General features: G+C 41.2%; 1 protein-coding gene across 1 annotated transcript in view; it reads right to left on the bottom strand.

The window, feature by feature from the left end:
* Positions 1–1981: 1981 nt before the first annotated feature.
* LOC124804912 (transmembrane protein 165) overlaps positions 1982–24369 on the bottom strand; it is a 34848-nt gene continuing 12460 nt past the window's right edge. Inside the window, exons 4-6 of the mRNA XM_047265291.1 lie at positions 21765–21953; positions 21578–21683; positions 1982–3423 (exon numbers count right to left, since the gene is read on the bottom strand). Coding sequence (XP_047121247.1) covers positions 3350–3423; positions 21578–21683; positions 21765–21953 — 369 coding nt within the window. The 3' untranslated portion in view covers positions 1982–3349. The remainder of the gene's footprint in view (positions 3424–21577; positions 21684–21764; positions 21954–24369) is intronic.

The following is a 24369-nucleotide window of genomic DNA, read 5'->3' as shown; positions in this document are numbered from 1 at the left end:
GAAGGCAGAACAGCAATTGCGTAACGTCAGTTTTATAGAAAATTAGCAACCTGCCCCAGATTCCCATGGTTGGCACTAAGTATGTACAGACAAATGATTTCTCTGGCATAGTGGTAATTTTGTTTAGGAGCCACTACATAGAGTTACGACTGAAATTTAGAGAACAACATTAGGTAATTGAATATCATCAGTTTCACACATCTTAAACAATTTCATTAGCACATGCCAGAAAAGCTTTCAGGAGGCACGAATTTTACTGTTCCATATTTAATTGGCGTTTGGAGTGACATCTCACGGCAATGATGAGAGCTGTGAGCTACCATATCACCTGGTCTGTCCACTCGCAGGGTCATTTCAGAAAGAACTATTGCCACTTGCCAGCTGCCCAACTATACCACCAGCATAGTGTGGTCCACCCAAATGCAACGGGGTCTGGCATGAGCTGCAGCCATTGTGAGACCACAAGACTTCAGCGCTAGATGGGCTACATTTTGTGTGTGACCTTTTCCATTATTGTCCTCCATATCTCTTAAACATTAACTTCACAACAAAATATCTGTTCTTAACAGCCCAGTATCTAATACATCCTGCAGTGCAGATCATTTAGGAAGTCAGTGGATGCTTACCTGGTCTCCTGATAACAGTAACTCGGGCTGGCCTTGTGTCTGCCTCCTGTGGCAACAAACCTTCCTCATGAATCAAAATCCCTACAGTAGTTCTGGAGATTAGCCCAAACAGACACAAATAGTAGCTGGGGACTTTAATTTATACATACATAGAGTGTATTGAGATTAACTATTTTATCATTAATAATTCAAAATCGCTTTACTTCCTGCAGGTGAATGTTTACATTTTTCCGACAACAACAATAAACCAGATAATGCCGACCGGTTTTTCAAACTGCAATTCATAATTGATTATTTTTCCAAAAAGTTTAAAGAAATCTTTAATCCAAGTCAAAACATCTCAGTTGATGAAGGAATGATACCATGGCGTGGACGGTTAAAATTTAAAGTTTACAATCCGTCGAAAATTACAAAATATGGCATACTATTTCGGATCCTCTGTGATTCGACTACAGGATACATTACCTCATTCAAGATATATTCCGGTGCTGGAAAGACTTTAGCAAAAACAGTGATGGAACTACTGACAGCTTCTTACGGCAAGTGGCACCACCTCTACATGGATAATTATTATAACAGTGTAGAATTTGCAGAGAAGTTACTTGAAAAGAAAATTCAAGTTTGTGGAACAATACGGCAAAATAGAGGACTTCTGGAAAAATTAAAGTGCGCAAGAGTCAATGTGTTTGAAGCTTGTCATCCACGGAAAAGTGAAGTCCTTGCATAGGTATGGAGAGCTTCGAAAACTAAAATGATACAAATGATCTCTACAATACATAATGCCACTTTGACTGACACTCAAAGAAAATATAGAAAAACCAATTACACAATAAAAAAAACCTGAAAGTGTATTAGACTACAACAAATACATGAAAAGAGTGCATCGGGCAGACCAATATTTGAGTTATTACCCTACATACAGAAAAACTATAAAATGGTCAAAAAGGTCTGCATGTACCTCTGTAATTGCGCATTATTTAATGCGTTCCGTACATGGTCCACAAGAGTCTCCAATTTCACGATTTTTTATTGAAAGTGTCTGATTTGTGGATAAAAGACCATGTACCTGCTTCTGAGCAAAACTTGGGGGTTGCCACTCCGTGGCGCACCTCTCATCATGATCTGGCTGACAGACTTTCCGGTCACATAAAGCAACACCAGCTAATACTTATTTCCGAAACAAATAAACGAAAACAAAGGAACTGCCATGTATGTTCCAAAACAAAAAAAAAAAGGGGAACAACAAACTTAATGTGCAAGTCTTGCGGAGTTGCGTTACATCTTGGAGACTGTTTTGCTGCATATCATATGCAAGAGAAATACTAAGTGCTAAAGACAATGAAAATAAACAAATATATGAAACAAACAAATTTTGTATTTATTTACATATGTAAATCTTCGAAATTTTATGAAAGTAGGGGAACAGGGTTGTGAACTTGCGAGAACTAAAGTCAAGAACGGCCGCCGCCAAGCCAAGTAATCCGAATTAGCACTGCCAGTGCCAAGTGAATACGTATGTACATGACGTGCGGACGGCAAAGTGTTACGCACCATGCCTACTGTGTGTGAAGTATAGCATCATTTAGACAACTTTAATGTAAACATGCAAAAAATTTAGTTTCACTGGTGTCTCTTGTCCGGTAGATTCCGATAGATAGAAGCAAATGTGAAGATAACTGTAGAAAAATAATTCTATTTGAAGTATTTTGAGTGTCTTCTTATGCAGAAATTTACATACACTACTCATCAGTTACACAGTTTACTTCAAAACTGCATAAGCAGAATTACTTTCACATTTGCCATTTTTAGAATATCGGGTCTATTTGTTAACTAAAAAGAGATTGATTAAAGAGTAGTAGTTAATGAAGCAATTGCCAACAGCAAGTTGTAACATTAGTAAGCAGGATGGAAGGAGGGGATTAGAATTCTTTTCATTTACATGCCTGATCATTCAAAAAAGTAGATTCTATATTGGCCAAAAATAAATGCTAATTTCATCAAAAATACAAGATACATTTCCAGATATGTAATGATAAGTAAACTTTCTTATACAATGTTTATTAATCTTCAACACAGAGGAACATAAAACACACCTCTTGAAGGGCAACAAATAAATAAATACTTATTTGTTCAGACTCTATTAACACTAAGACTGTGTGAATATCACATAAAACATTTACTTTCATTTTAAAAATGATTTTGTACATGATACTCTAAACTACTAAAATAAATACACATATATAGTGAAGTAATTGTATGATTATGAAATGGCGTGACAATGATTTAAAAACATTATCTGACAAAACCACATGAGAAAAACTTAGAAAAGGTCTCATTCTAAGAAATAATGTATTTGTTCACGGTCTGACTCTGCACTGCCATTTCTGGGATATCGGATAACTAGCACAAATAGTGTGCTACGTCTTAAGCTTTCCATACATGGTATTTATAAAAATAGCCTTAGTTATCAAAACTTAAAAAAGAAAGAAAAAAATAGTTTCTCCACCAATATTTTGTAACAGATATATCATCACATAGAAACACGGACCTCTTTGAAAAAACGATTTCTCAGCTAATACTGCATACTCTTATTCTTACACACACACACACACACACACACACACACACACACACACACACACACACACACACACATTCTTCAACATGAGCCCTCAGTTCCTCCACCCTCACTTGGTACTTCGTGATTTAACCATTTTTGGCTCTCACTGCGCATTTGGGTCGAAAAATAACGACAGGATTCCAAAGAACAGGAACACAACTCCACCGAGTAGGGTAACTGTAACAGAAAAATCATTAATACATTCACATGAAATCTGCAAATTATGTAACAGATATGACACACAGTCCTCAAATGACAAAATACTCATTCCTTAACTTTCAACAAAATGTTCAACAGCACTGTGCATTCTTTGATACATTAACATTCATGTATATCATCACACATGGATTGAGTATTCTTTGTTGTATGTGAGCAACTGCTGTTTGCTGACTTCCTTGAAATGAGTGGATATATCAGGAAGGCAAGGCTGTGTGTTCATGGTGTAAATGTGAAAATAAAAATAATTGTCTCAGTTTGTAACTCAATTAATTCCAAAATTTGTCAGATGCTTGCACACAGATGATCTCTGCACATAATTCAATCTCCTAAAGAAGAAAAACGAATCAGAAAGTGTGCGACTGCACGCACCCCAGCCCCCCTCTTTCTTTGCCTTATCAGATACTGAAGCGGTGTGCTCCATTCTCGACGACCAACCTAGACTTGTTCAAGTTCTGTCCAGAATATCATGACAGAAATCTAATACAACACAGGAAACTCCTACCATATTACACCCAATGGGAGAGCAGAATATTATTAGTGTTTACTGTAGGCATCACTGACTGGGTCCCACATGACATTGAAAGCAGCAAACTTCACTGGCAGCCCCTGTATTCAATAAATCTGCCTCCCACCAGTTATAACCCATTTGACATGGCAGAATTACCTGAACAAAAAATACTCCCACTAATTGGAGAATGGGTGGATTTTTCATCAGTGAGTCTTGAATACTTTACAAACAAAGTAAAATGAAACAATACATAGATCCATGACTTTCCAATAAATATAATGCTCAGTATACAGGAAATAATTTTGCTTTCTACATAAATTAATTTTTTTACTCTCCAAACCTCTTACTTTTAATTTTTTCAGTTATAGGACACAGTCATTCAATACACTTTAACCAGCAAATTTTTTATTTTCTCTATTTCACACTCAAAGAGGAAAAGCCACTGCTTTGAATTGTTCCTTGGCTTCAGGTTGGGAATGAAGTTAGGTAACATGAACAATGATGTGGCACCATATAATTCATATGGATTACACATTGGCATGTGCACATACTGAAGGGAAATAACTCGACCCTACTACCGACAGTCAAATGCGAGCAACTGTGGCACCCATTTCATTAACAGTTATCCTATGGACGAATGTTTGAACAAGATACTCATTCCACCTGTATACACTCTGCAGTGCCAAGTGAATCTAACAAGGGAACCTCCCCATCGCAACCCCCTCAGATTTAGTTATAAGTTGGCACAGTGGATAGGCCTTGAAAAACTGAACATAGATCAATCGAGAAAACAGGAAGAAGTTGTGTGGAACTATGAAAAAATAAGCAAAATAAACAAACTGAGTAGTCCATTCGCAAGATAGGCAACATCAAAAATAGTTTGAGCCCAGGAGCGCCGTGGTCCCGTGCTTAGCGTGAATAGCTGCGCAATGAGAAGTCTTTGGTTCAAGTCTTCCCTCGAGTGAAAATTTTAATTTTTTATTTTCAGACAATTATTATCTGTCCGTCCGTCCGCCAGATTCGAGGTAACTGCGCCGTAGTGTGGGAACGCTACACCTAAACGTAAAAATTTGAAAACGTTAAAAACATATGTTTTGACACAGCACAGGGAAAACTGTGCGACTGTGAAACTGTTGCATTCATTTGTTGCAGTTTATGTGACAAACTCTTATGTTTTCATCACTTTTTTGGGAGTGATTATCACATTCACAAGAAAACCTAAATCGGGCAAGGTAGAAGAATCTTTTTACCCATTCGCCAAGTCTGCAAGTCAGGTGGGTCGACAACATATTCCTGTCATGTGACGCACATGCCGTCACCAGTGTCGTATAGAATATATCAGACGTGTTTTCCTGTGGAGGAATCGGTTGACCTGTGACATGGCGATCAAATGTTTTCGGTTCCTATTGGAGAGGCACGTCCTTTCGTCTACTAATCGCACGGTTTTGCGGTGCGGTCTTTGCGGTGCGGTCGCAAAACACAGACACTAAACTTATTACAATGAACAGAGACGTCAATGAATGAACGGACAGATCGTAACTTAGCGAAAATAAAAAAAGTAAAATTTTCACTTGAGGGAGGACACGAACCAAGGACCTTTCGTTCCGCAGCTGCTCACTCTAACCATGTGACCACGGCGCTTGTTGGCCCACAGTAACCTTGATGTTGCATATCTTGCACATGGACTACTCAGTTTGTATATTTTGCTTATTTTTTCATAGTTTCACACAATTTCTTCCTGTTTTCTTGATTGATCTGTGTTCAGTTTTTCAAGGCCTATCCACTGCGTCAATTTATAACTAAACCTGAGGGGGGTACGATGGGGAGGTTCCCTTGTAAGTGACCATTTCTTCACTTGTAATCTATACTGTATAGCCAGATGGTACTAAAAGAGAAATGTGAAGGTAAAATGTTGTACGATGATGTTTCTCAAATTTTGAATGATTTCCTTTACTGCTTGTTCATTGTACAGAGTGAACAACGGAGATAGGGATATCACCCCATCTCACTCTCTTCTCAGCCACTACTTCCCTTTCCTATCTTTTAACTCTTATAACTTCAGACACCATTATGCACAAATTGTAGATAACCTTTGTAGTGCATTGCACCTCCCCTTGTTGTGACAAGAGAGACTTGTGAGAGCAAGTGTACGTCAGACACAAGGTTATCATCACGAGTGCTCTAGAGAAGTGTGGCAGGACTGTTCTTAAACTCTATATACATAAATGATATGACAGATGGACAAGCAGCAATTTGCAGCTGTTTGTTGATGATGCTCTGGTGCATGGGAAGGTATCGTCATTGAGTGTCTGCAGAAGATACAAGATGACAGACAAAACTTCTAATTGGTTTGATGAATGACAGCTAGATTTAAATGTAGAAAAAATGTAAGTTAATGCAGATGAGTAGGAAAAACAAACCTATAATATTCAGACAAGGCATTAGTATATCCTGCTTGACACACACAATGATTTAAATATCTGGGCATAATGTTGCAATGCATGGGACTGAGCATCTACATCTACATCTACATCTATACTCCACGAGCCACCTTACGGTGTGTGGCGGAGGGTACTTATTGTACCACTATCTGATCCCCCCTTCCCTGTTCCATTCACGAATTGTGCGTGGGAAGAACGACTGCTTGTAAGTCTCTGTATTTGCTCTAATTTCTCGGATCTTTTCGTTGTGATCATTACGCGAGATATATGTGGGCGGTAGTAATATGTTGCCCATCTCTTCCCGGAATGTGCTCTCTCTTAATTTCGATAATAAATCTCTCCGTATTGCGTAACGCCTTTCTTGAAGTGTCCGCCACTGGAGCTTGTTCAGCATCTCCGTAACGCTCTCGCGCTGACTAAATGTCCCCATGACGAATCGCGCTGCTTTTCGCTGGATCATGTCTATCTCTTCTATTAATCCAACCTGGTAAGGGTCCCATACTGATGAGCAATACTCAAGAATCGGACGAACAAGCGTTTTGTAAGCTACTTCTTTCGTCGATGAGTCACATTTTCTTAGAATTCTTCCTATGAATCTCAACCTGGCGCCTTCTTTTCCCACTATTTGTTTTATGTGATCATTCCACTTCATATCGCTCCGGATAGTAACTCCTAAGTATTTTACGGTCGTTACCGCTTCCAATGATTTACCACCTATGGCATAATCGTACTGGAATGGATTTCTGCCCCTATGTATGCGCATTATATTACATTTATCTACGTTTAGGGAAAGCTGCCAGCTGTCGCACCATGCATTAATCCTCTGCAGGTCTTCCTGGAGTACGTACGAGTCTTCTGATGTTGCTACTTTCTTGTAGACAACCGTGTCATCTGCAAATAGCCTCACGGAGCTACCGATGTTGTCAACTAAGTCATTTATGTATATTGTAAACAATAAAGGTCCTATCACGCTTCCTTGCGGTACTCCCGAAATTACCTCTACATCTGCAGATTTTGAACCGTTAAGAATGACATGTTGTGTTCTTTCTTCTAGGAAATCCTGAATCCAATCACAAACCTGGTCCGATATTCCGTAAGCTCGTATTTTTTTCACTAAACGTAAGTGCGGAACCGTATCAAATGCCTTCCTGAAGTCCAGGAATATGGCATCAATCTGCTCGCCAGTGTCTACGGCACTGTGAATTTCTTGGGCAAATAGGGCGAGCTGAGTTTCACATGATCTCTGTTTGCGGAATCCATGTTGGTTATGATGAAGGAGATTTGTATTATCTAAGAACGTCATAATACGAGAACACAAAACATGTTCCATTATTCTACAACAGATTGACGTAAGCGAAATAGGCCTATAATTATTCGCATCTGATTTATGACCCTTCTTGAAAATGGGAACGACCTGCGCTTTCTTCCAGTCGCTAGGTACTTTACGTTCTTCCAGCGATCTACGATAAATTGCTGATAGAAAGGGGGCAAGTTCTTTAGCATAATCACTGTAGAATCTTAAGGGTATCTCGTCTGGTCCGGATGCTTTTCCGCTACTAAGTGATAGCAGTTGTTTTTCAATTCCGATATCGTTTATTTCAATATTTTCCATTTTGGCGTCCGTGCGACGGCTGAAGTCAGGGACCGTGTTACGATTTTCCGCAGTGAAACTGTTTCGGAACACTGAATTCAGTATTTCTGCCTTTCTTCGGTCGTCCTCTGTTTCGGTGCCATCGTGGTCAACGAGTGACTGAATAGAGGATTTAGATCCGCTTACCGATTTTACATATGACCAAAACTTTTTAGGGTTCTTGTTTAGATTGTTTGCCAATGTTTTATGTTCGAATTCGTTGAATGCTTCTCTCATTGCTCTCTTTACGCTCTTTTTCGCTTCGTTCAGCTTTTCCTTATCAGCTATGATTCGACTACTCTTAAACCTATGATGAAGCTTTCTTTGTTTCCGTAGTACCTTTCGTACATGATTGTTATACCACGGTGGATCTTTCCCCTCGCTTTGGACCTTAGTCAGTACGAACTTATCTAAGGCGTACTGGACGATGTTTCTGAATTTTTTCCATTTTTGTTCCACATCCTCTTCCTCAGAAATGAACGTTTGATGGTGGTCACTCAGATATTCTGCGATTTGTGCCCTATCACTCTTGTTAAGCAAATATATTTTCCTTCCTTTCTTGGCATTTCTTATTACACTTGTAGTCATTGATGCAACCACTGACTTATGATCACTGATACCCTCTTCTACATTCACGGAGTCGAAAAGTTCCGGTCTATTTGTTGCTATGAGGTCTAAAACGTTAGCTTCACGAGTTGGTTCTCTAACTATCTGCTCGAAGTAATTCTCGGACAAGGCAGTCAGGATAATGTCACAAGAGTCTCTGTCCCTGGCTCCAGTTCTGATTGTGTGACTATCCCATTCTATACCTGGTAGATTGAAGTCTCCCCCTATTACAATAGTATGATCACGAAACTTCTTCACGACGTTCTGCAGGTTCTCTCTGAGGCGCTCAACTACTACAGTTGCTGATGCAGGTGGTCTATAGAAGCATCCGACTATCATATCTGACCCACCTTTGATACTTAGCTTAACCCAGATTATTTCACATTCGCATTCGCTAATAACTTCACTGGATATTATTGAATTCTTTACTGCTATAAATACTCCTCCACCATTGGCGTTTATCCTATCCTTGCGGTATATATTCCATTCTGTGTCTACGATTTCGTTACTGTTCACTTCAGGTTTTAACCAACTTTCCGTTCCTAATACTATATGCGCACTATTTCCTTCAATAAGAGATACTAATTCAGGAACCTTGCCCTGGATACTCCTGCAGTTTACCAATATTACGTTAACTTTTCCTGTTTTTGGTCTCTGAGGACGGACGTTCTTTATCAACGATGATAATGTCCTCTCTGGTAAGCCGTCAGGTATTTTATCGTTTCGCCCAAGGGGGGGTCCCTCTAACCTAAAAAACCCCCGTGTGCACGCCACACGTACTCTGCTACCCTAGTAGCTGCTTCCGGTGTGTAGTGCACGCCTGACCTGTCTAGGGGGGCCCTACAGTTCTCCACCCAATAACGGAGGTCGATGAATTTGCAACCATTATAGTCGCAGAGTCGTCTGAGCCTCTGGTTTAGACCCTCCACACGGCTCCAAACCAGAGGACCGCGATCGACTCTGGGCACTATGCTGCAGATATTAAGCTCAGCTTGCACTCCGCGTGCGATGCTGGTTGTCTTCACCAAATCAGCCAGCCGCCGGAAGGAACCAAGGATGGCCTCAGAACCCAAGCGGCAGGCGTCATTCGTTCCGACATGGGCTACTATCTGCAGCCGGTCACACCCAGTGCGTTCAATAGCTGCCGGAAGGGCCTCCTCCACATTACGGACGAGACCCCCCGGCAAGCACACCGAGTGCACACTGGCATTCTTCCCCGAATGTGAAGACTGCTGTAGGGAAGTGAATGGTCTACTTCCCTTGCAATACCTTCTCTTCATCCATAAAACTCCCCTGCTATGCAATCCCAAATTCCTGGAACCCATAATACACAATGCAACTCTTGCCCTCCAGGAACTAGCGTAAATTCACAACACCACCTCAAAAAACTCTCCACCCCACTCACTTCCTAATCCCGCTTTGAAGTACCACTTTCCACCACCCCAGCAACAACCTCCAAACCACCACCACATCCCCTCATAGCTGACAAACCCTGTCTCACAGACCTACTACATTTACCCACTCTTCAAAACTCCCTCCCACCACCGCACAGAATCCAGAACCTTAACAGACCAGAAACACATTAACCTTTCCTCCAGAAGCCTTAGCCCAAGTCTCACCTTTTGCCCCACTTCCAAATTCAATCATGCACGACTTGTTAAAGACCTTCTCTCCTTCTCCCAGTCCCTACAGAGGAAAAACATTTTCACCACCAACCCTACCAATCAGACAACCACAGCCCAATGTTGAATCCTGCCTGACTCAGTTCACTTCTCCATCCAACTGTGATCCACTCCCACTGCCCCCAAATCACCCCGTTAACGTTCCAGAATTTCTTAATTTCGAACCTTACCTCACCATGACTCCCCAAATCCCTCAACATGCAAACCAACCTTACATCTGCAGAAAGAGCTGCAAATCCTCCATCTAAAAACTGATCCTGACCTTATGATCTTACCTGCAAACAAAGAGGCTCCACCACTGTTGTTTTGAACTGCAAGGATTACCTGGTAGGACTCTGCCAGCTGTCAGATGCATCCATCTACAAACCTTGCCAGTGAACCCATTCCAGAAATTCAGCAGGATCTCCAGTCTCTCCTGAAATCCTTAGGTTGGTCCCAGAGCCTATCCCCGGAGTCCATCTCTCTGCTCACCCCTACCACTCCTAGCACTCATACTTTCAACACGCTTCCTAAAGTCCATAAATCCAACCACCCAGAATGCCCCATTGTGGCCTGTTTCTGTGCCCCCATTGATAGAATCTCTGCTCTCACAGACAAACACCTTCAGCCTATTACAGGGAACCTACACTCCTATGTAATAGATACCAACCATTTCCTCCACCGAATATCATAGTTCCTGACCCTTTACCACAATGTGCCCTGCTTGTCACTACTGATGCCACTTCCTTTTACACTAACATTCACAATGCCCATGGCCTTGCAGCTGCTGAACACTACCTTTCCCAACACCCAATGGATTCCAAACCAACAACATAATTCCTAGTCGCCATGACCAATTATATCCTCACCCACAATTACTTCTCCTTTGAAGGTATTACCTACAAACAAATCCAGGGTGTGGCTATGGTCATCCACATGGCATCATCCTATGCCAGCCTCTTCATGGGCCATCTAAAGGAATTCTTCCTGAACACCCAGAATCCTAAACCCCTCACCTGGCTCAGATTCACCAATGACATCTTTGCGATCTGGACTGAGGGTGAAGACACCCTATCCACATTCCTCCAGAACCTCAACAGCTTCTCCCCCATTTGTCTCACATAGTCCTACTCAACCCAACAAACCACCTTACTAGATGTTGACCTCCACCTCTAAGATGGCTACATCAATACCTGCTAACCACCACTTTGACAGCTGCCACCTGTTCCAGGCCAAGAAGTCTCTTCCATACAGTCTAGCCATCCGTGGTCATATCTGCAGTGATGAGCCGTCCCTCTCGATATATACCAAAGGTATCATTGAGGCTTTCGCAGGCCATGATTATCCTCCCAATCTTGTACAAAAACAAATCTCCCGTGCCTTATCTTTCCAGTCTGCCACAACCTTCCAAAGCCTAACTATCTGGCCACGAAGGAGCATTCCCTTCGTAACTCAGTAACAACCACAATTGGAGCAACTGAATTACATTCTCTGCCAGGGTTTCGACTACCTATTGTCATGCCCTGAAATGACGAATGTTCTGCCTAATATCCTACCCACACCTGCCACAGTGATATCCTTCCATCCACCGAACCTGCACAATATACTTATCCATCCCTACACAACCTGTGCTTCCAATCCCTTACCTCATGTCCCTGTGGATGATCCAGGTGCAAGACCTGCCCAATGCCCAATCCACCCATGCAAAACTTCCCATTCCAGTCCTGTCGTAGGCTTAGCCTACCCCATCAGATGCCAGGCTACCTGTGAAAGCAGCCAAGTCATACTAGTTCCGCTGCCAACATTAGCTATACTGATATAACTATAAACCAGCTGTCCATCACGATGAATCACCCACTACCAAACTATAACCAAGAGCATGGTAGACCACCCTGTGGCACAACATACAGCTGAACACAACACATTTGATTTCAGTTGCTGCTTCACAACCTTGGCCATCTGGATCCTCCCATCCACCACCAGCTTTTCTGACCTTGCAGATGGGAATTATCCTTATAACATGTTCTACTCTCCTGAAATTATCCCAGCCTTAGCCTACAGTAGTCTTCTGTCTCTGTACCTTCCATACCCTCTATTCAACAGTTTCACCCCTTTTGTCCTATCTCCTCCTTGTTCATGTCCTCCCACCCTCATTGTGTGCCAATCTCACCCAACAACACATTCGCTCATCTTTCGTGTGCGTGTTTCTTTTCTGAAGAAGCGTGTGCGTGTGCATGTTTCTTTTCTGAAGAAGGCTTTGGCCAAAACCTGAAAGGTTCATTGCGCCTGTCTGCAACTCGACATGTCATCTTTATGTTGAGTAACAGTCCTTCATGTTCCTAATATTGTTGATATTCAACATAGTTTCCATTGTTTTTAAACAAAAAATACTAATTTTAGAATTATTATTCCAGGTTAGTACAAATGTAGTTTAAATACTGCTTGTAAGTGTTCACATTTGCATGCAACAGTGTCTTCCTATTCAAATCTGCATTTGCCATTCCTTGAAATGCATTGCCTAACTGCATGCACATCAGGTAGGAATAAATATTGTCCAACAATTCATGCATTACAACTAACTTGGTGCTGATTTTGCCATCTATTAAATTGTACAACTTTGAGCATTTTCCCTTCAATAGTTGTGCATTATTGTTTGTCCTGGCTTCTTTCCTTCTTCAGTGGTTCTTCTGTGTTCCAGTAACTTTTTGTTGGAATAGTACACATAAAAAATAATATGCATTGACTTCTTGTTGGATAAATGAATTGTAGTCATTATTATTATTATTATTATTATTATTTCAATTTTAGTTCTCTATCACATACTGAATCCAAAGATTATTTTGGTCCCATCACAGTTGTTAAATCTTACTTTATCTTCAACCATTGGAAAATCAAGGATGGAATGTAACAATATTATGAAAAGGAAAGTTGCTGCTCAGCATACAATGGAGATGCTGAGTCACAGATAGGTACAATAAAAAGACTGTCACAATATAAGATTTCGGCCATCAAAGGCCTTTGTTGAAAATACACACACACACAAAGACTGTAGCCTCTGGCAGCTGAAGCCACACTGCGAGCAACAGCAGCAGTGCATGATGGGAGTGGCAACTGGGTGGGGGTAAGGAGGAGGCTGGGTTGAGGAGGGAGAGGGATAGCAGGGTAGGAGTGGGGAACAGTGAAGTGCTGCTGGGGAATGCCCAAGGATGAGATGGAGAGAGGGTAGGGCAGCTAGCTACAGTCAGGAGGTTAAATGGAGAGCAGGGAAGAGGGGGGTTGTGGAAAAGAAGTAAAAATACTTGGTGCATTGGTGGAATGAGAGCTGTGTAGTGCTGGAATGGGAACAGGCAAGGGACTGGATGGGTGAGAAAAATGACTAACAAAGGCTGAGGCCAGGAGGATTACGGGACTATAGGGAGAGTTCCCACCTGCACAAGTCAGAAAAGTTGGTGTTGGTGGGTAGGGTCCATAAGACACAGGCTGTGAAACAGTCATTGAAATGAAAGATGTCGTATTCTGCAGCGTGCTCAGCAACATGGTGGTCCACTTGTTTCTTGGCCATAGTTTGTTAGTGGCCATTCATGTGGACAGACAGCTTGTTGGTTGTCAAGCCCACATAAAATGCAGCATAGTGGTTGCAAATTAGCTTGTAGATTACATGACTGGTTTCACAGGTGATGGGACTGGAGTAGGTGATGGTGGGAGGACGTATGGGACAGGTCTTGCATCTAGGTCTGTTACGGGGCTCTGGTGAGACCTTCAATACAGGGTGATTCAAAAAGAATACCACAACTTTAAAAACGTGTATTTAATGAAAGAAACATAATATAACCTTCTGTTAAACATCATTACAAAGAGTATTTAAAAAGGTTTTTTTTCACTCAAAAACACGTTCAGAGATGTTCAATATGGCTCCCTCCAGACACACGAGCAATATCAACCCGATATTCCAACTCGTTCCACACTCTCTGTAGCATATCATGCGTAGCAGTTTGTATAGCTGCTGTTATTTCTCATTTCAAATCATCAATGGTGGCTGGGAGTGGTGGCCGAACCACCATATCCTTAACATACCCCCATAAGAAAAAATCGCAAGGGATAAGATCAGGGCTTCTTGGAGGCCAGTGATGAAGTGCTCTGTCACGGGCTGCCTGGCGGCCGATCCATCGCCTCGGGTAGTTGACGTTCAGGTAGTTACGGACAGATAAGTGCTAATGTGGTGGCGCTCCATCCTGCTGAAATATGAATTATTGTGCTTCTTGTTCGAGCTGAGGGAACAGCCAATTCTCTAACATCTGCAGATACTGTAATCCAGTTACAGTAGCACCTTCGAAGAAAAAGGGACCAAAAACTTTATTGGCTGAAATGGTACAGAAAACGTTCACCTTAGGCGAGTCACGTTCATACTGAGTTGTTTCCCGCGGATTCTCAGTGCCCCATATACATACATTGTGACGGTTGATTTTCCCGTTAGTGTGGAAAGTTGCTTCATCACTAAACACAATCTTTGAAACGAAAGATTCATCTGTTTCCATTTGAGCAAGGATAAAATCACAGAAATTGATTCTTTTAATCTTATCAGCTGCAGACAGTGCTTGAACCAATTTCAGACGATAAGGTTTCATAACTAACCTTTTTCGTAGGACTCTCCATACAGTTGATTGTGGAATTTGCAGCTCTCTGCTAGCTCTGCGAGTTGATTTTCCTGGGCTGCGAACAAATGCTTGCTGGATGCGTGCTACATTTTCATCACTCGTTCTCGGCCGTCCAGAACTTTTCCCTTTGCACAAACACCCATTATCTGTAAACTGTTTATACCAACGTTTAATACACCACCTATCAGGAGGTTTAACACCATACTTTGTTCGAAATGCACGCTGAACAACTGTCGTCGATTCACTTCTGCCGTACTCAATAACACAAAAAGCTTTCTGTTGAGCGGTCGCCATCTTAGCATCAACTGACGCTGACGCCTAGTCAACAGCGCCTCAAGCGAACAAATGTACAACTAAATGAAACTTTATAGCTCCCTTAATTCGCCGACAGATAGTGCTTAGCTCTGCCTTTTGTCGTTGCAGAGTTTTAAATTCCTAAAGTTGTGGCATTCTTTTTGAATCACCCTGTATACTAGGCAAGGGAGTTCTTGTTACAACGACCAGGTGAAGTGAGAAGTTGTTGAGGTTATGGATGAACACAGATCGGATGTCTTGGCCCTCAGTCCAGATCACGAAGATATCATCAATAAACCTGAAACACACCAGGAGTTTAGTGTTGTGGGAGGCTAGGAAGGTTTCCTCTAAACGGTCATAAACAGGTTGACATGGGAGGGTGGCACGCAGGTGCTCATGGATGGTTGTGCCACAGATTTGTTTGTGTACTTTGCATGTGCAAATCTGTGTGTGTGTGTGTGTGTGTGTGTGTGTGTGTGTGTGTGTGTGTGTGCTTTTGTGAAGAAGGCTTGGCTGAAAGCTAAACTGTAACTGTCTTTTCATCATGACTCTGCAAGTCATTTTGTCAAAATTGTCAAAAGCTTTCTCCAAATCTACAAATACTAAAAATATAGGTTTGCATTTCCTTAACCTATGTAAAGTTGTAGGGTCACTATTGCCTCGCATGTTCCAACAGTTCTCAGGAATCCAAACTGGCCTTCCCCAAGATTGGCTTCTAACATTTTTTTCTCATTCTTTTGTAAATAATTTGTGTCAGAGCTTTACAACCTTGACTTATTAAAGTGATGGCTCAGTAGTACTCATACCTGTCATCACTTGCCTCTTTGGCATTGGAAATCATATATAATATATTCTTCTTCTTGTCTGACAATATTTTGACATTTCATATCTTTCAGACAAGTTTGAACAGTTTCATTAGGGCAGTCCCTGTGAAGGACCTCAATAATTCTGAGGGAATGTCATCTGCTCCACTTAGGACTCTCAGAGCTTTGTAAGGGTTTTCTTTCCTCTTCCACAGTATCATATCTCCCCTTTTATGTTCACTTACTTCCTCTTTCGTTTCTGCTATGTTCTCTTCAAGTTCATTTCCCTTGCATTGCCCTTCAATAACCTTCTAATTAGAAAACAATTCACATTTCTATTAATTGTATATAAATCATTTTATGCATTACTTTTCAGTTGAAAATGCGAGTTTTGAAACCATCGCCTTGTACAATCTGTGCCTGAAATACACAGCTCAGTCACATTAATGTGACCACCACCTGTGTTCAACATCAAAGTGTAATAACTGCTCACAGACACCAGATGGCAGTGCTAGCAGTGGAGGGTATATAAAGCATATCTGAAGCAGCAGAAAACAGTTCCATAATTATCATAATGGGGAAACAGAGCGATCTATATGAAGTCTACAAGGGTATGATCAGTGGCATTAGGGCCAAGGGTGGAAGCACTTCTGAAATGGCTAAGTTTGTAAACTGTTTGTGTGTTGCTGTGGTTAAAGTATACTGTGCATGGCAAAATGGCGCTATCCAAAACCAGTGCCAAGGCAATTGTGATACTCCATGGGCCGTAGATAATGGGTGAATGATCCCTACAGATATGTGTGTGGGCAAATAGATGTTTAACTGTTGAGCAACTGACCAACCAGATGAACCAAGGTGCAACCACCAGTGTATCCTCAACAATCATTCAGTGAATGCCACTGTGTGTGGGTCTACACAGCAGGTGCCTCGTTCATGCTGTGAATCGGCAACAAAGGCTGAAACATGCATCCAATACTGCAAATGGATGCCCACTGAGTGGTGACAGGTGGTCATTTCAGATGAATCACATTTTGTGCTCCATCAGACAGACGGCCGTTGGCACACATAGCATGAAATTTCTGAAAGCAAACAACCTGCAACATCAAGGGAGCATTAAGATCTGGGGAATGTTTTTGTGGCATTCCCTGGGCGGTCTCGTTATTCTGGGAGGCACATTGGATCAATATAAGTATGCTTCTATCCTCGGGTACTATGTCCACCTCTACATACAGTTTGTTTATGCTTGGCACAATGGCATCTATCAGCAGAACTACTCAACGTGTCACACAACTCACAGTGTACATGCGTGGTTGGAAGAGCACTGGGATGAGTTGGCCATACTCTCCTGGTCACCAAGCTCCCAATCGAGAATCTGTGGGATCATCTCGATCAGGTTGTGTGTGCCATGGATCCTGAACCAAGAAACCTAACGCAGCTAGCCACAGCAGTGGAGTCAGCATCGCTCCACATTCCTGTCAGATTCCAGCACCACACTGACACTCTTGCTGCATGTCTCTCAGTGGTCTGGCCTATAAAAGATAGTTATTCAATGCTTTTGACAGGTGGTCACATTAATGCGACTGGACAGTGTACTTGTTCTCCTGTCTCAAGTTACAGTTGCTGACCCTGAAAGTTGGTCACACCATGAATATCATTATCACTGAAAGTACTTAAACACTGAAGTATGGTAAGAACTGGTAGTAATGTTTTTAGCATGAGCTGTTTTCTTAGTGATGCCATCTGGATACATCCAGAAGGCAGTGCTCACCAATGGAATAAATAATTTATGAAACAGTGATTGAATGCAGTAAGTAATTAAACCTGGTAACTTTTGTCGTCATTAATTTGTGACCACCAGCTTTTTAGGACCTGCAGGTTAGTTATGACTGGCTACCCCAACATATTTAAAGCACCTGATGGGGTTGTTGTGCAACATGTGAATATCTAACTTACCTAAATGAACCGTTCACTCTGAAGTGGAGTATAAGAATGAGGTTGACAGTAGACACAGCTTCTGCATTATGTTCATCTTACTTCATATGATGAAGTATGAATCTCCACGGCTGCAAGAGTGTGCATTTGGGTGTCTGTGTGGTTGTGTGAATGTGTGCATTTTTTGCTAGAGAAAGCTTGAAAGCTATGGCAAATTCTGTTTCTTTTTACGTGTGTGTGTGTGTGTGGGGGGGGGGGGGGGGGGGGCACTTCACCCATTGGTCCACTGTAGGTGATTGATTGTCTTTTTCTTATTTTACATATTGCTCCATTCGGAAATTTCCATTATTATTTAATTCGTTGATCATGATACTTAACAGGAGTATGTTGTTGTTATGGTCTTCAGTCCTGAGACTGGTTTGATGCAGCTCTCCATGCTACTCTATCCTGTGCAAGCTTCTTCATCTCCCAGTACCTACTGCAACCTACATCCTTCTGAATCTGCTTAGTGTATTCATCTCTTGGTCTCCCTCTACGATTTTTACCCCCCGTGCTGCCCTCCAATGCTAAATTTGTGATCCCTTGATGCCTCAAAACATGTCCTACCAACCGATCCCTTTTTCTAGTCAAGTTGTGCCACAAACTTCTCTTCTCCCCAATCCTATTCAATACCTCCTCACTAGTTACGTGATCTACCCACCTTATCTTCAGCATTCTTCTGTAGCACCAAATTTCGAAAGCTTCTATTCTCTTCTTGTCCAAACTAGTTATCGTCCATGTTTCACTTCCATACATGGCTACACTCCATACAAATACTTTCAGAAACGACTTCCTGACACTTAAATCTATACTCGATGTTAACAAATTTCTCTTCTTCAGAAACGCTTTCCGTGCCATTGCCAGTCTACATTTTATATCCTCTCTACTTCGACCATCATCAGTTATTTTACTCCCTAAATAGCAAAACTCCTTTACTACTTTAAGTGTCTCATTTCCTAATCTAATTCCCTCAGCATCACCCGATTTAATTTGACTCCATTCCATTATCCTCGTTTTGCTTTTGTTGATGTTCATCTTATATCCTCCTTTCAAGACACTGTCCATTCCGTTCAACTGCTCTTCCAAGTCCTTTGCTGTCTCTGACAGAATTACAATGTCATCGGCGGACCTCAAAGTTTTTACTTCTTCTCCATGAATTTTAATACCTACTCCGAATTTTTCTATTGTTTCCTTTACTGCTTGCTCAATATACAGATTGAATAACATCGGGGAGAGGCTACAACCCTGTCTCACTCCTTTCCCAACCACTGCTTCCCCTTCATGTCCCTCGACTCTTATAACTGCCATCTGATTTCTGTACAAATTGTAAATAGCCTTTCGCTCCCTGTATTTTACCCCTGTCACCTTAAGAATTTGAAAGAGAGTATTCCAGTCAACATTGTCAAAAGCTTTCTCTAAGTCTACAAATGCTAGAAATGTAGGTTTGCCTTTCCTTAATCTTTCTTCTAAGATAAGTCGTAAGGTCAGTATTGCCTCACGTGTTCCAGTGTTTTTACGGAATCCAAACTGATCTTCCCCAAGGTTGGCTTCTACTAGTTTTTCCATTCGTCTGTAAAGAATTCGTGTTAGTATTTTGCAGCCATGACTTATTAAACTGTAGTTCGGTAATTTTCACATCTGTCAACACCTGCTTTCTTTGGGATTGGAATTATTATATTCTTCTTGAAGTCTGAGGGTATTTCGCCTGTTTCATACATCTTGCTCACCAGATGGTAGAGTTTTGTCAGGACTGGCTCTCCCAAGGCCGTCAGTAGTTCCAATGGAATGTTGTCTACTCCGGGGGCCTTGTTTCGACTCAGGTCTTTCAGTGCTCTGTCAAACTCTTCAAGCACCATTGTATCTCCCATTTCATCTTCATCTACATCCTCTTCCATTTCCATAATATTGTCCTCAAGTACATCGCCCTTGTATAATGCCTCTATATACTCCTTCCACCTTTCTGCCTTCCCTTCTTTGCTTAGAACTGGGTTGCCATCTGAGCTCTTAATATTCATTCAAGTGGTTCTCTTCTCTCCAAAGGTCTCTTCAATTTTCCTGTAGGCAGTATCTATCTTACCCCTAGTGAGACAAGCCTCTACATCCTTACATTTGTCCTCTAGCCTTCCCTGCTTAGCCATTTTGCACTTCCTGTCGATCTCATTTTTGAGACGTTTGTATTCCTTTTTGCCTGCTTCATTTACTGCATTTTTATATTTTCTCCTTTCATCAATTAAATTCAATATTTCTTCTTTTACCCAAGGATTTCTATTAGCCCTCGTCTTTTTACCTACTTGATCGTCTGCTGCCTTAACTACTTCATCTCTCAGAGCTACCCATTCTTCTTCTACTGTATTTCTTTCCCCCATTCCTGTCAATTGTTCCCTTATGCTCTCCCTGAAACAGGAGTATATATTCTACATATATCTGCTTTATACATTCTACTTTTACATACTAATTGTCCAAGCACAGTATTTAATACATTTTTGAGTACATGTCATAGATATATCTAGATATGATCTCAGGAATAACGAGAGACTTAGAAGATAGACTGTTTGGCCTACCCGCCAGCCTCATATTTACATTCTGTAACAGTAATGTCCAATATGACCAGGAATTGTCACATTTTACCATTTGAGAGCTGTATGCATGATGACCTTTGCACAGCGAGGTAGGACATATGTTATACTCTACCACAATCACGTACACTTGGTTACAAATATCCACAGAGTTCTATGTTTTCTAGACCAATATCAATTTTGACATCATAGCCAATCTACTACAATGGACACATGTCATTTGATACAGAGGTACATAATATACTGTTTAAGTAAACTTGTGTTTGTACTGTTGTGAAGATATATTTTGGAGGGGAGGGGAGGGGGTGGAGGATTGTAGACAGAACAAAGTAAGAGGGAAGCTGTGGGGAGAACAACATTGATGAAGATTAATGGATTCATGTGAGAGACAATCCTCCTGGCTTCAGTCTCCAGTTGCACCTGCACCCATCACCTCCACTGGGTTTGCCTCACCTTCCCTCCTTGTTCCTCTCATCATCTCCAATCAACATCACCCTCTTCCCAGTCAGGCTACAACAGTGGGACAATGTAGCCACGTACGTGCATATGTGTACTTTTGTTGGTCAGCTCCGAGGAAGAAGCCTAGCAACAATTTCCATCTCATTTATGTGCCTATCAATTATTCAACTGCTCGAGTGGTTGCCTTCACTCCCTCCATTATTCGTATTTCACTCACGACTTTCCGGCAGGTTATGGAACTTCATTTGTAACACACAAGCTAAAATAACACAAATGCACACATTCCACTCTCTTGGGTGAAACTTGAATGGTATAAAAGTTTAAAACTGTGATTATCCAACCACTTTCCTGAAAATTAACAGCAACCCAACTCAAGCATTAATGTTTTCCCAATAATAAGGCTCATTACATTATGTGGTAAAAAATGGGTGGATAGATTTTCACAATATTACAAATTCACTAACCCTACTTATACAGACGTACACAAATTATTAATGAAACTTCATACCTGTCCTCACAGAAATCTTCTGTGCAATCATTCTTCCACCAAGAACAGCCAATCCTGTACAAATTGCATGACCAAAAATTCCACCAATTGTTACACCAACTACATCCTATAACAAATAAAGTTATAAATTAGATTAAAAAATTCTACATCACTCAGTCACACATGAGAACATAACATCAGAACATACTTCTCTTGCAGCAAGGATGATAGTGGTCAACTGGGAACGATCACCCCATTCTGCGACGAATGTGAGAGTGAAAGACTGCAGAAAAATCCGTGAAATGAAATGCAGAACACTTCTGCCTGGTTTGGCCGACTTTCTTATAACTCCTGATTCAGGATCCTGAACAAGTGATGCAGCAGCTTCTTTCTCATACTTGAACAAACAAAAGGATTCATGTAACATCAATTCAACAATTTTTTATATCTGTCCAGATTTTTCAAAAAAATGTTAACAGTATTAGATTTTAATAATCATTACTGTGTGCCGACGGGAGGCCCTAGCCACACGACATTTCCATAACATATTTAAACATCAAATGGTACATGGAAGTAAACAACACAAGCAGAAGTGAAATTTTAGGTTCATCCAGATTCAACAGATCAAATAAGAAGTTGTATCTTTCATCTTTGTTGAGAGATTAAACAGAAATTACAATCAACTACACGTAGAAAAATTTCTTCCCTTTAACTGGATTCATACACAGGTATGAATAAGTTATGTAACAAATATATTTTTTGAATTTAAGGTTACTTGTTAACAAACACAAAAGGGTTACAGGAAAGGAGGCCAATCAGCCTACAATTAGCAAATCCCCAAGTATCATGAAAAACACAGCAGGCAAGATGAGGGAGATCAATGATTAACAAATGTGAAAGTGATGTGATGTTACTTAGTAAAACTTGTGTATTGAGCAGGCCTTCAGTATCCTTGATCCAGTGTTGATCTGCACATCAGGACTTCACACGGGGACACTGACAACATCCCTGGGCATTTTCTTTCCTTCGTGAAAGATCATAATCCTCAACTTCGTACGTGACATCCAACAAGCGACAAAAAGAGTAGCACTTTAAGAATTTCTGTAGTCCCACTTTCTGCAGTGGCTTAAAAATCCATACAAATCTCCTGGGCTGTATCCCACTCGCGGGTGCTTAGCATTATAGCCCTTTCAGTCCTTTTACAGAAAGTCCAAACACAGTACATGAGACAGTTCTCTTGCTTCTTCACTGCTGATGATGAGACTTTTAACATAGTCACCCAGTTGAAACAAAAACAGTACATACATTGTAATTTTGGCCTCATGGCCATGGAGCAGGAAGAATAGTGTGATACCTGTAGTGTACTGCTTCACTGTGTTGTATGCGAATGTCACAGTGGTCAGTACTGTATCCCAGCCTCTCTGTTCGACATCAACGTATATTAAGAGCATATCTGCCAATATCTTATTAAAGCATTCTTTGAGGTCATTCTTCTGTGGGTCATAGGCAGTTGTTATCTTGTGACAAAAATCTCAAATGGATAACTTTTCTGTAGTCCGAGATTGTTAAATGGGTGACTCCTTGCTCCAAATGTCGTCTTCTACAAGGAACCTTGCAGTTTACAGAGCTTCAGCAATCAGCACATCTGTTGTGATAGTGTAATGAGTGAGGTAGTCAGTGGAAATCAGCATCAATTACCATTTGTCGACTTCGGGAACCTCCCCCAGAGGTCGACTCCAATATGGTGGAATGACGCCTGCTGCAGGCGGAGTTAGTATCAGATCCCCAAAGATAATTTTGGCATGTGCTCTGCTGCCGGCATTACTTACAGTGGCTCACATAGTGTAAAATACTGGCAGAGATCTGCATCTGATTCCGTCTAGAATCTTCATGAATCTGAGGTGACCAGATGTTGGAGTGCCATGGAAATACTTTAGGAAAGCTGGCAGTAGATGAGCTGAGATGATGTGCAATCATTTACACTCCATTGGGTCATAGGTCCTCTTATACAATGTTTGGTTTAATAATTGGAATTACTCTCTGGTCAGTTTCCCTTCAAGGCTTCTATGATTTTTATCAATACTGGATCTTCCCTCTGTTCAGCAGCAACGTGATCTAATGTAGAGACGACTGAGATTTCATTCACAGTGTTGTGTTCCACCAAAGAATTTCCCGAAAAGCAGCTGGTGTCATATGTTTGCATCCACTTTTGTATACTACTGTGACATAGTAGTCTTGAAGCCTCAGTACCCATATCACTTGCTGACTGATGGATCTCCTTTAGGCTTGTAAGACAGCACAGAGAACAACAGCTTGTCAATTGTGAATGGTTTGACAAATAAATCTGGCCAGAACTTTATGATGCCCCAAACAATTGCATAGCACTTTTTCTCAGTTGCAGAGTAGTTCATCTTGAAATATGAGTGTGTTCTGGAAGTAAGAGCTATCACTTTCTTGAATTTACACTAAAACTGCACACTAACCTCACAACCATTACTGTTAAAACGAAGTTCTGTCTCGGCATTCTTGTCACACATGTCTGGGACTGGAGAAGCTGCTAGCATATCCTTATGGACAAAGAAAGATTTTTCTTGCACCTCTTTCAAGCAAAATTTGGCACCTCCCAACAGTAGTTCTTGCCTTGATACAGAAGTCCTTTATAAATTGGTGGCAGTGAGAGCACATTATGAGGATACTGCACACATCAAGAATGTGTTGATGAGTCGGAAAATCTGTGACTACTTTCATTTTCTCTGATAGTGACAATTCCACTCCTCTTTGGTAGCTGCCCCAAGAATTTTACTTTGTGGTTG

Source organism: Schistocerca piceifrons, chromosome 7, assembly GCF_021461385.2.
Source record: "Schistocerca piceifrons isolate TAMUIC-IGC-003096 chromosome 7, iqSchPice1.1, whole genome shotgun sequence".
NCBI classification, from domain to species: domain Eukaryota; kingdom Metazoa; phylum Arthropoda; class Insecta; order Orthoptera; family Acrididae; genus Schistocerca; species Schistocerca piceifrons.
This window is presented reverse-complemented; position numbering and strand designations above follow the sequence as displayed.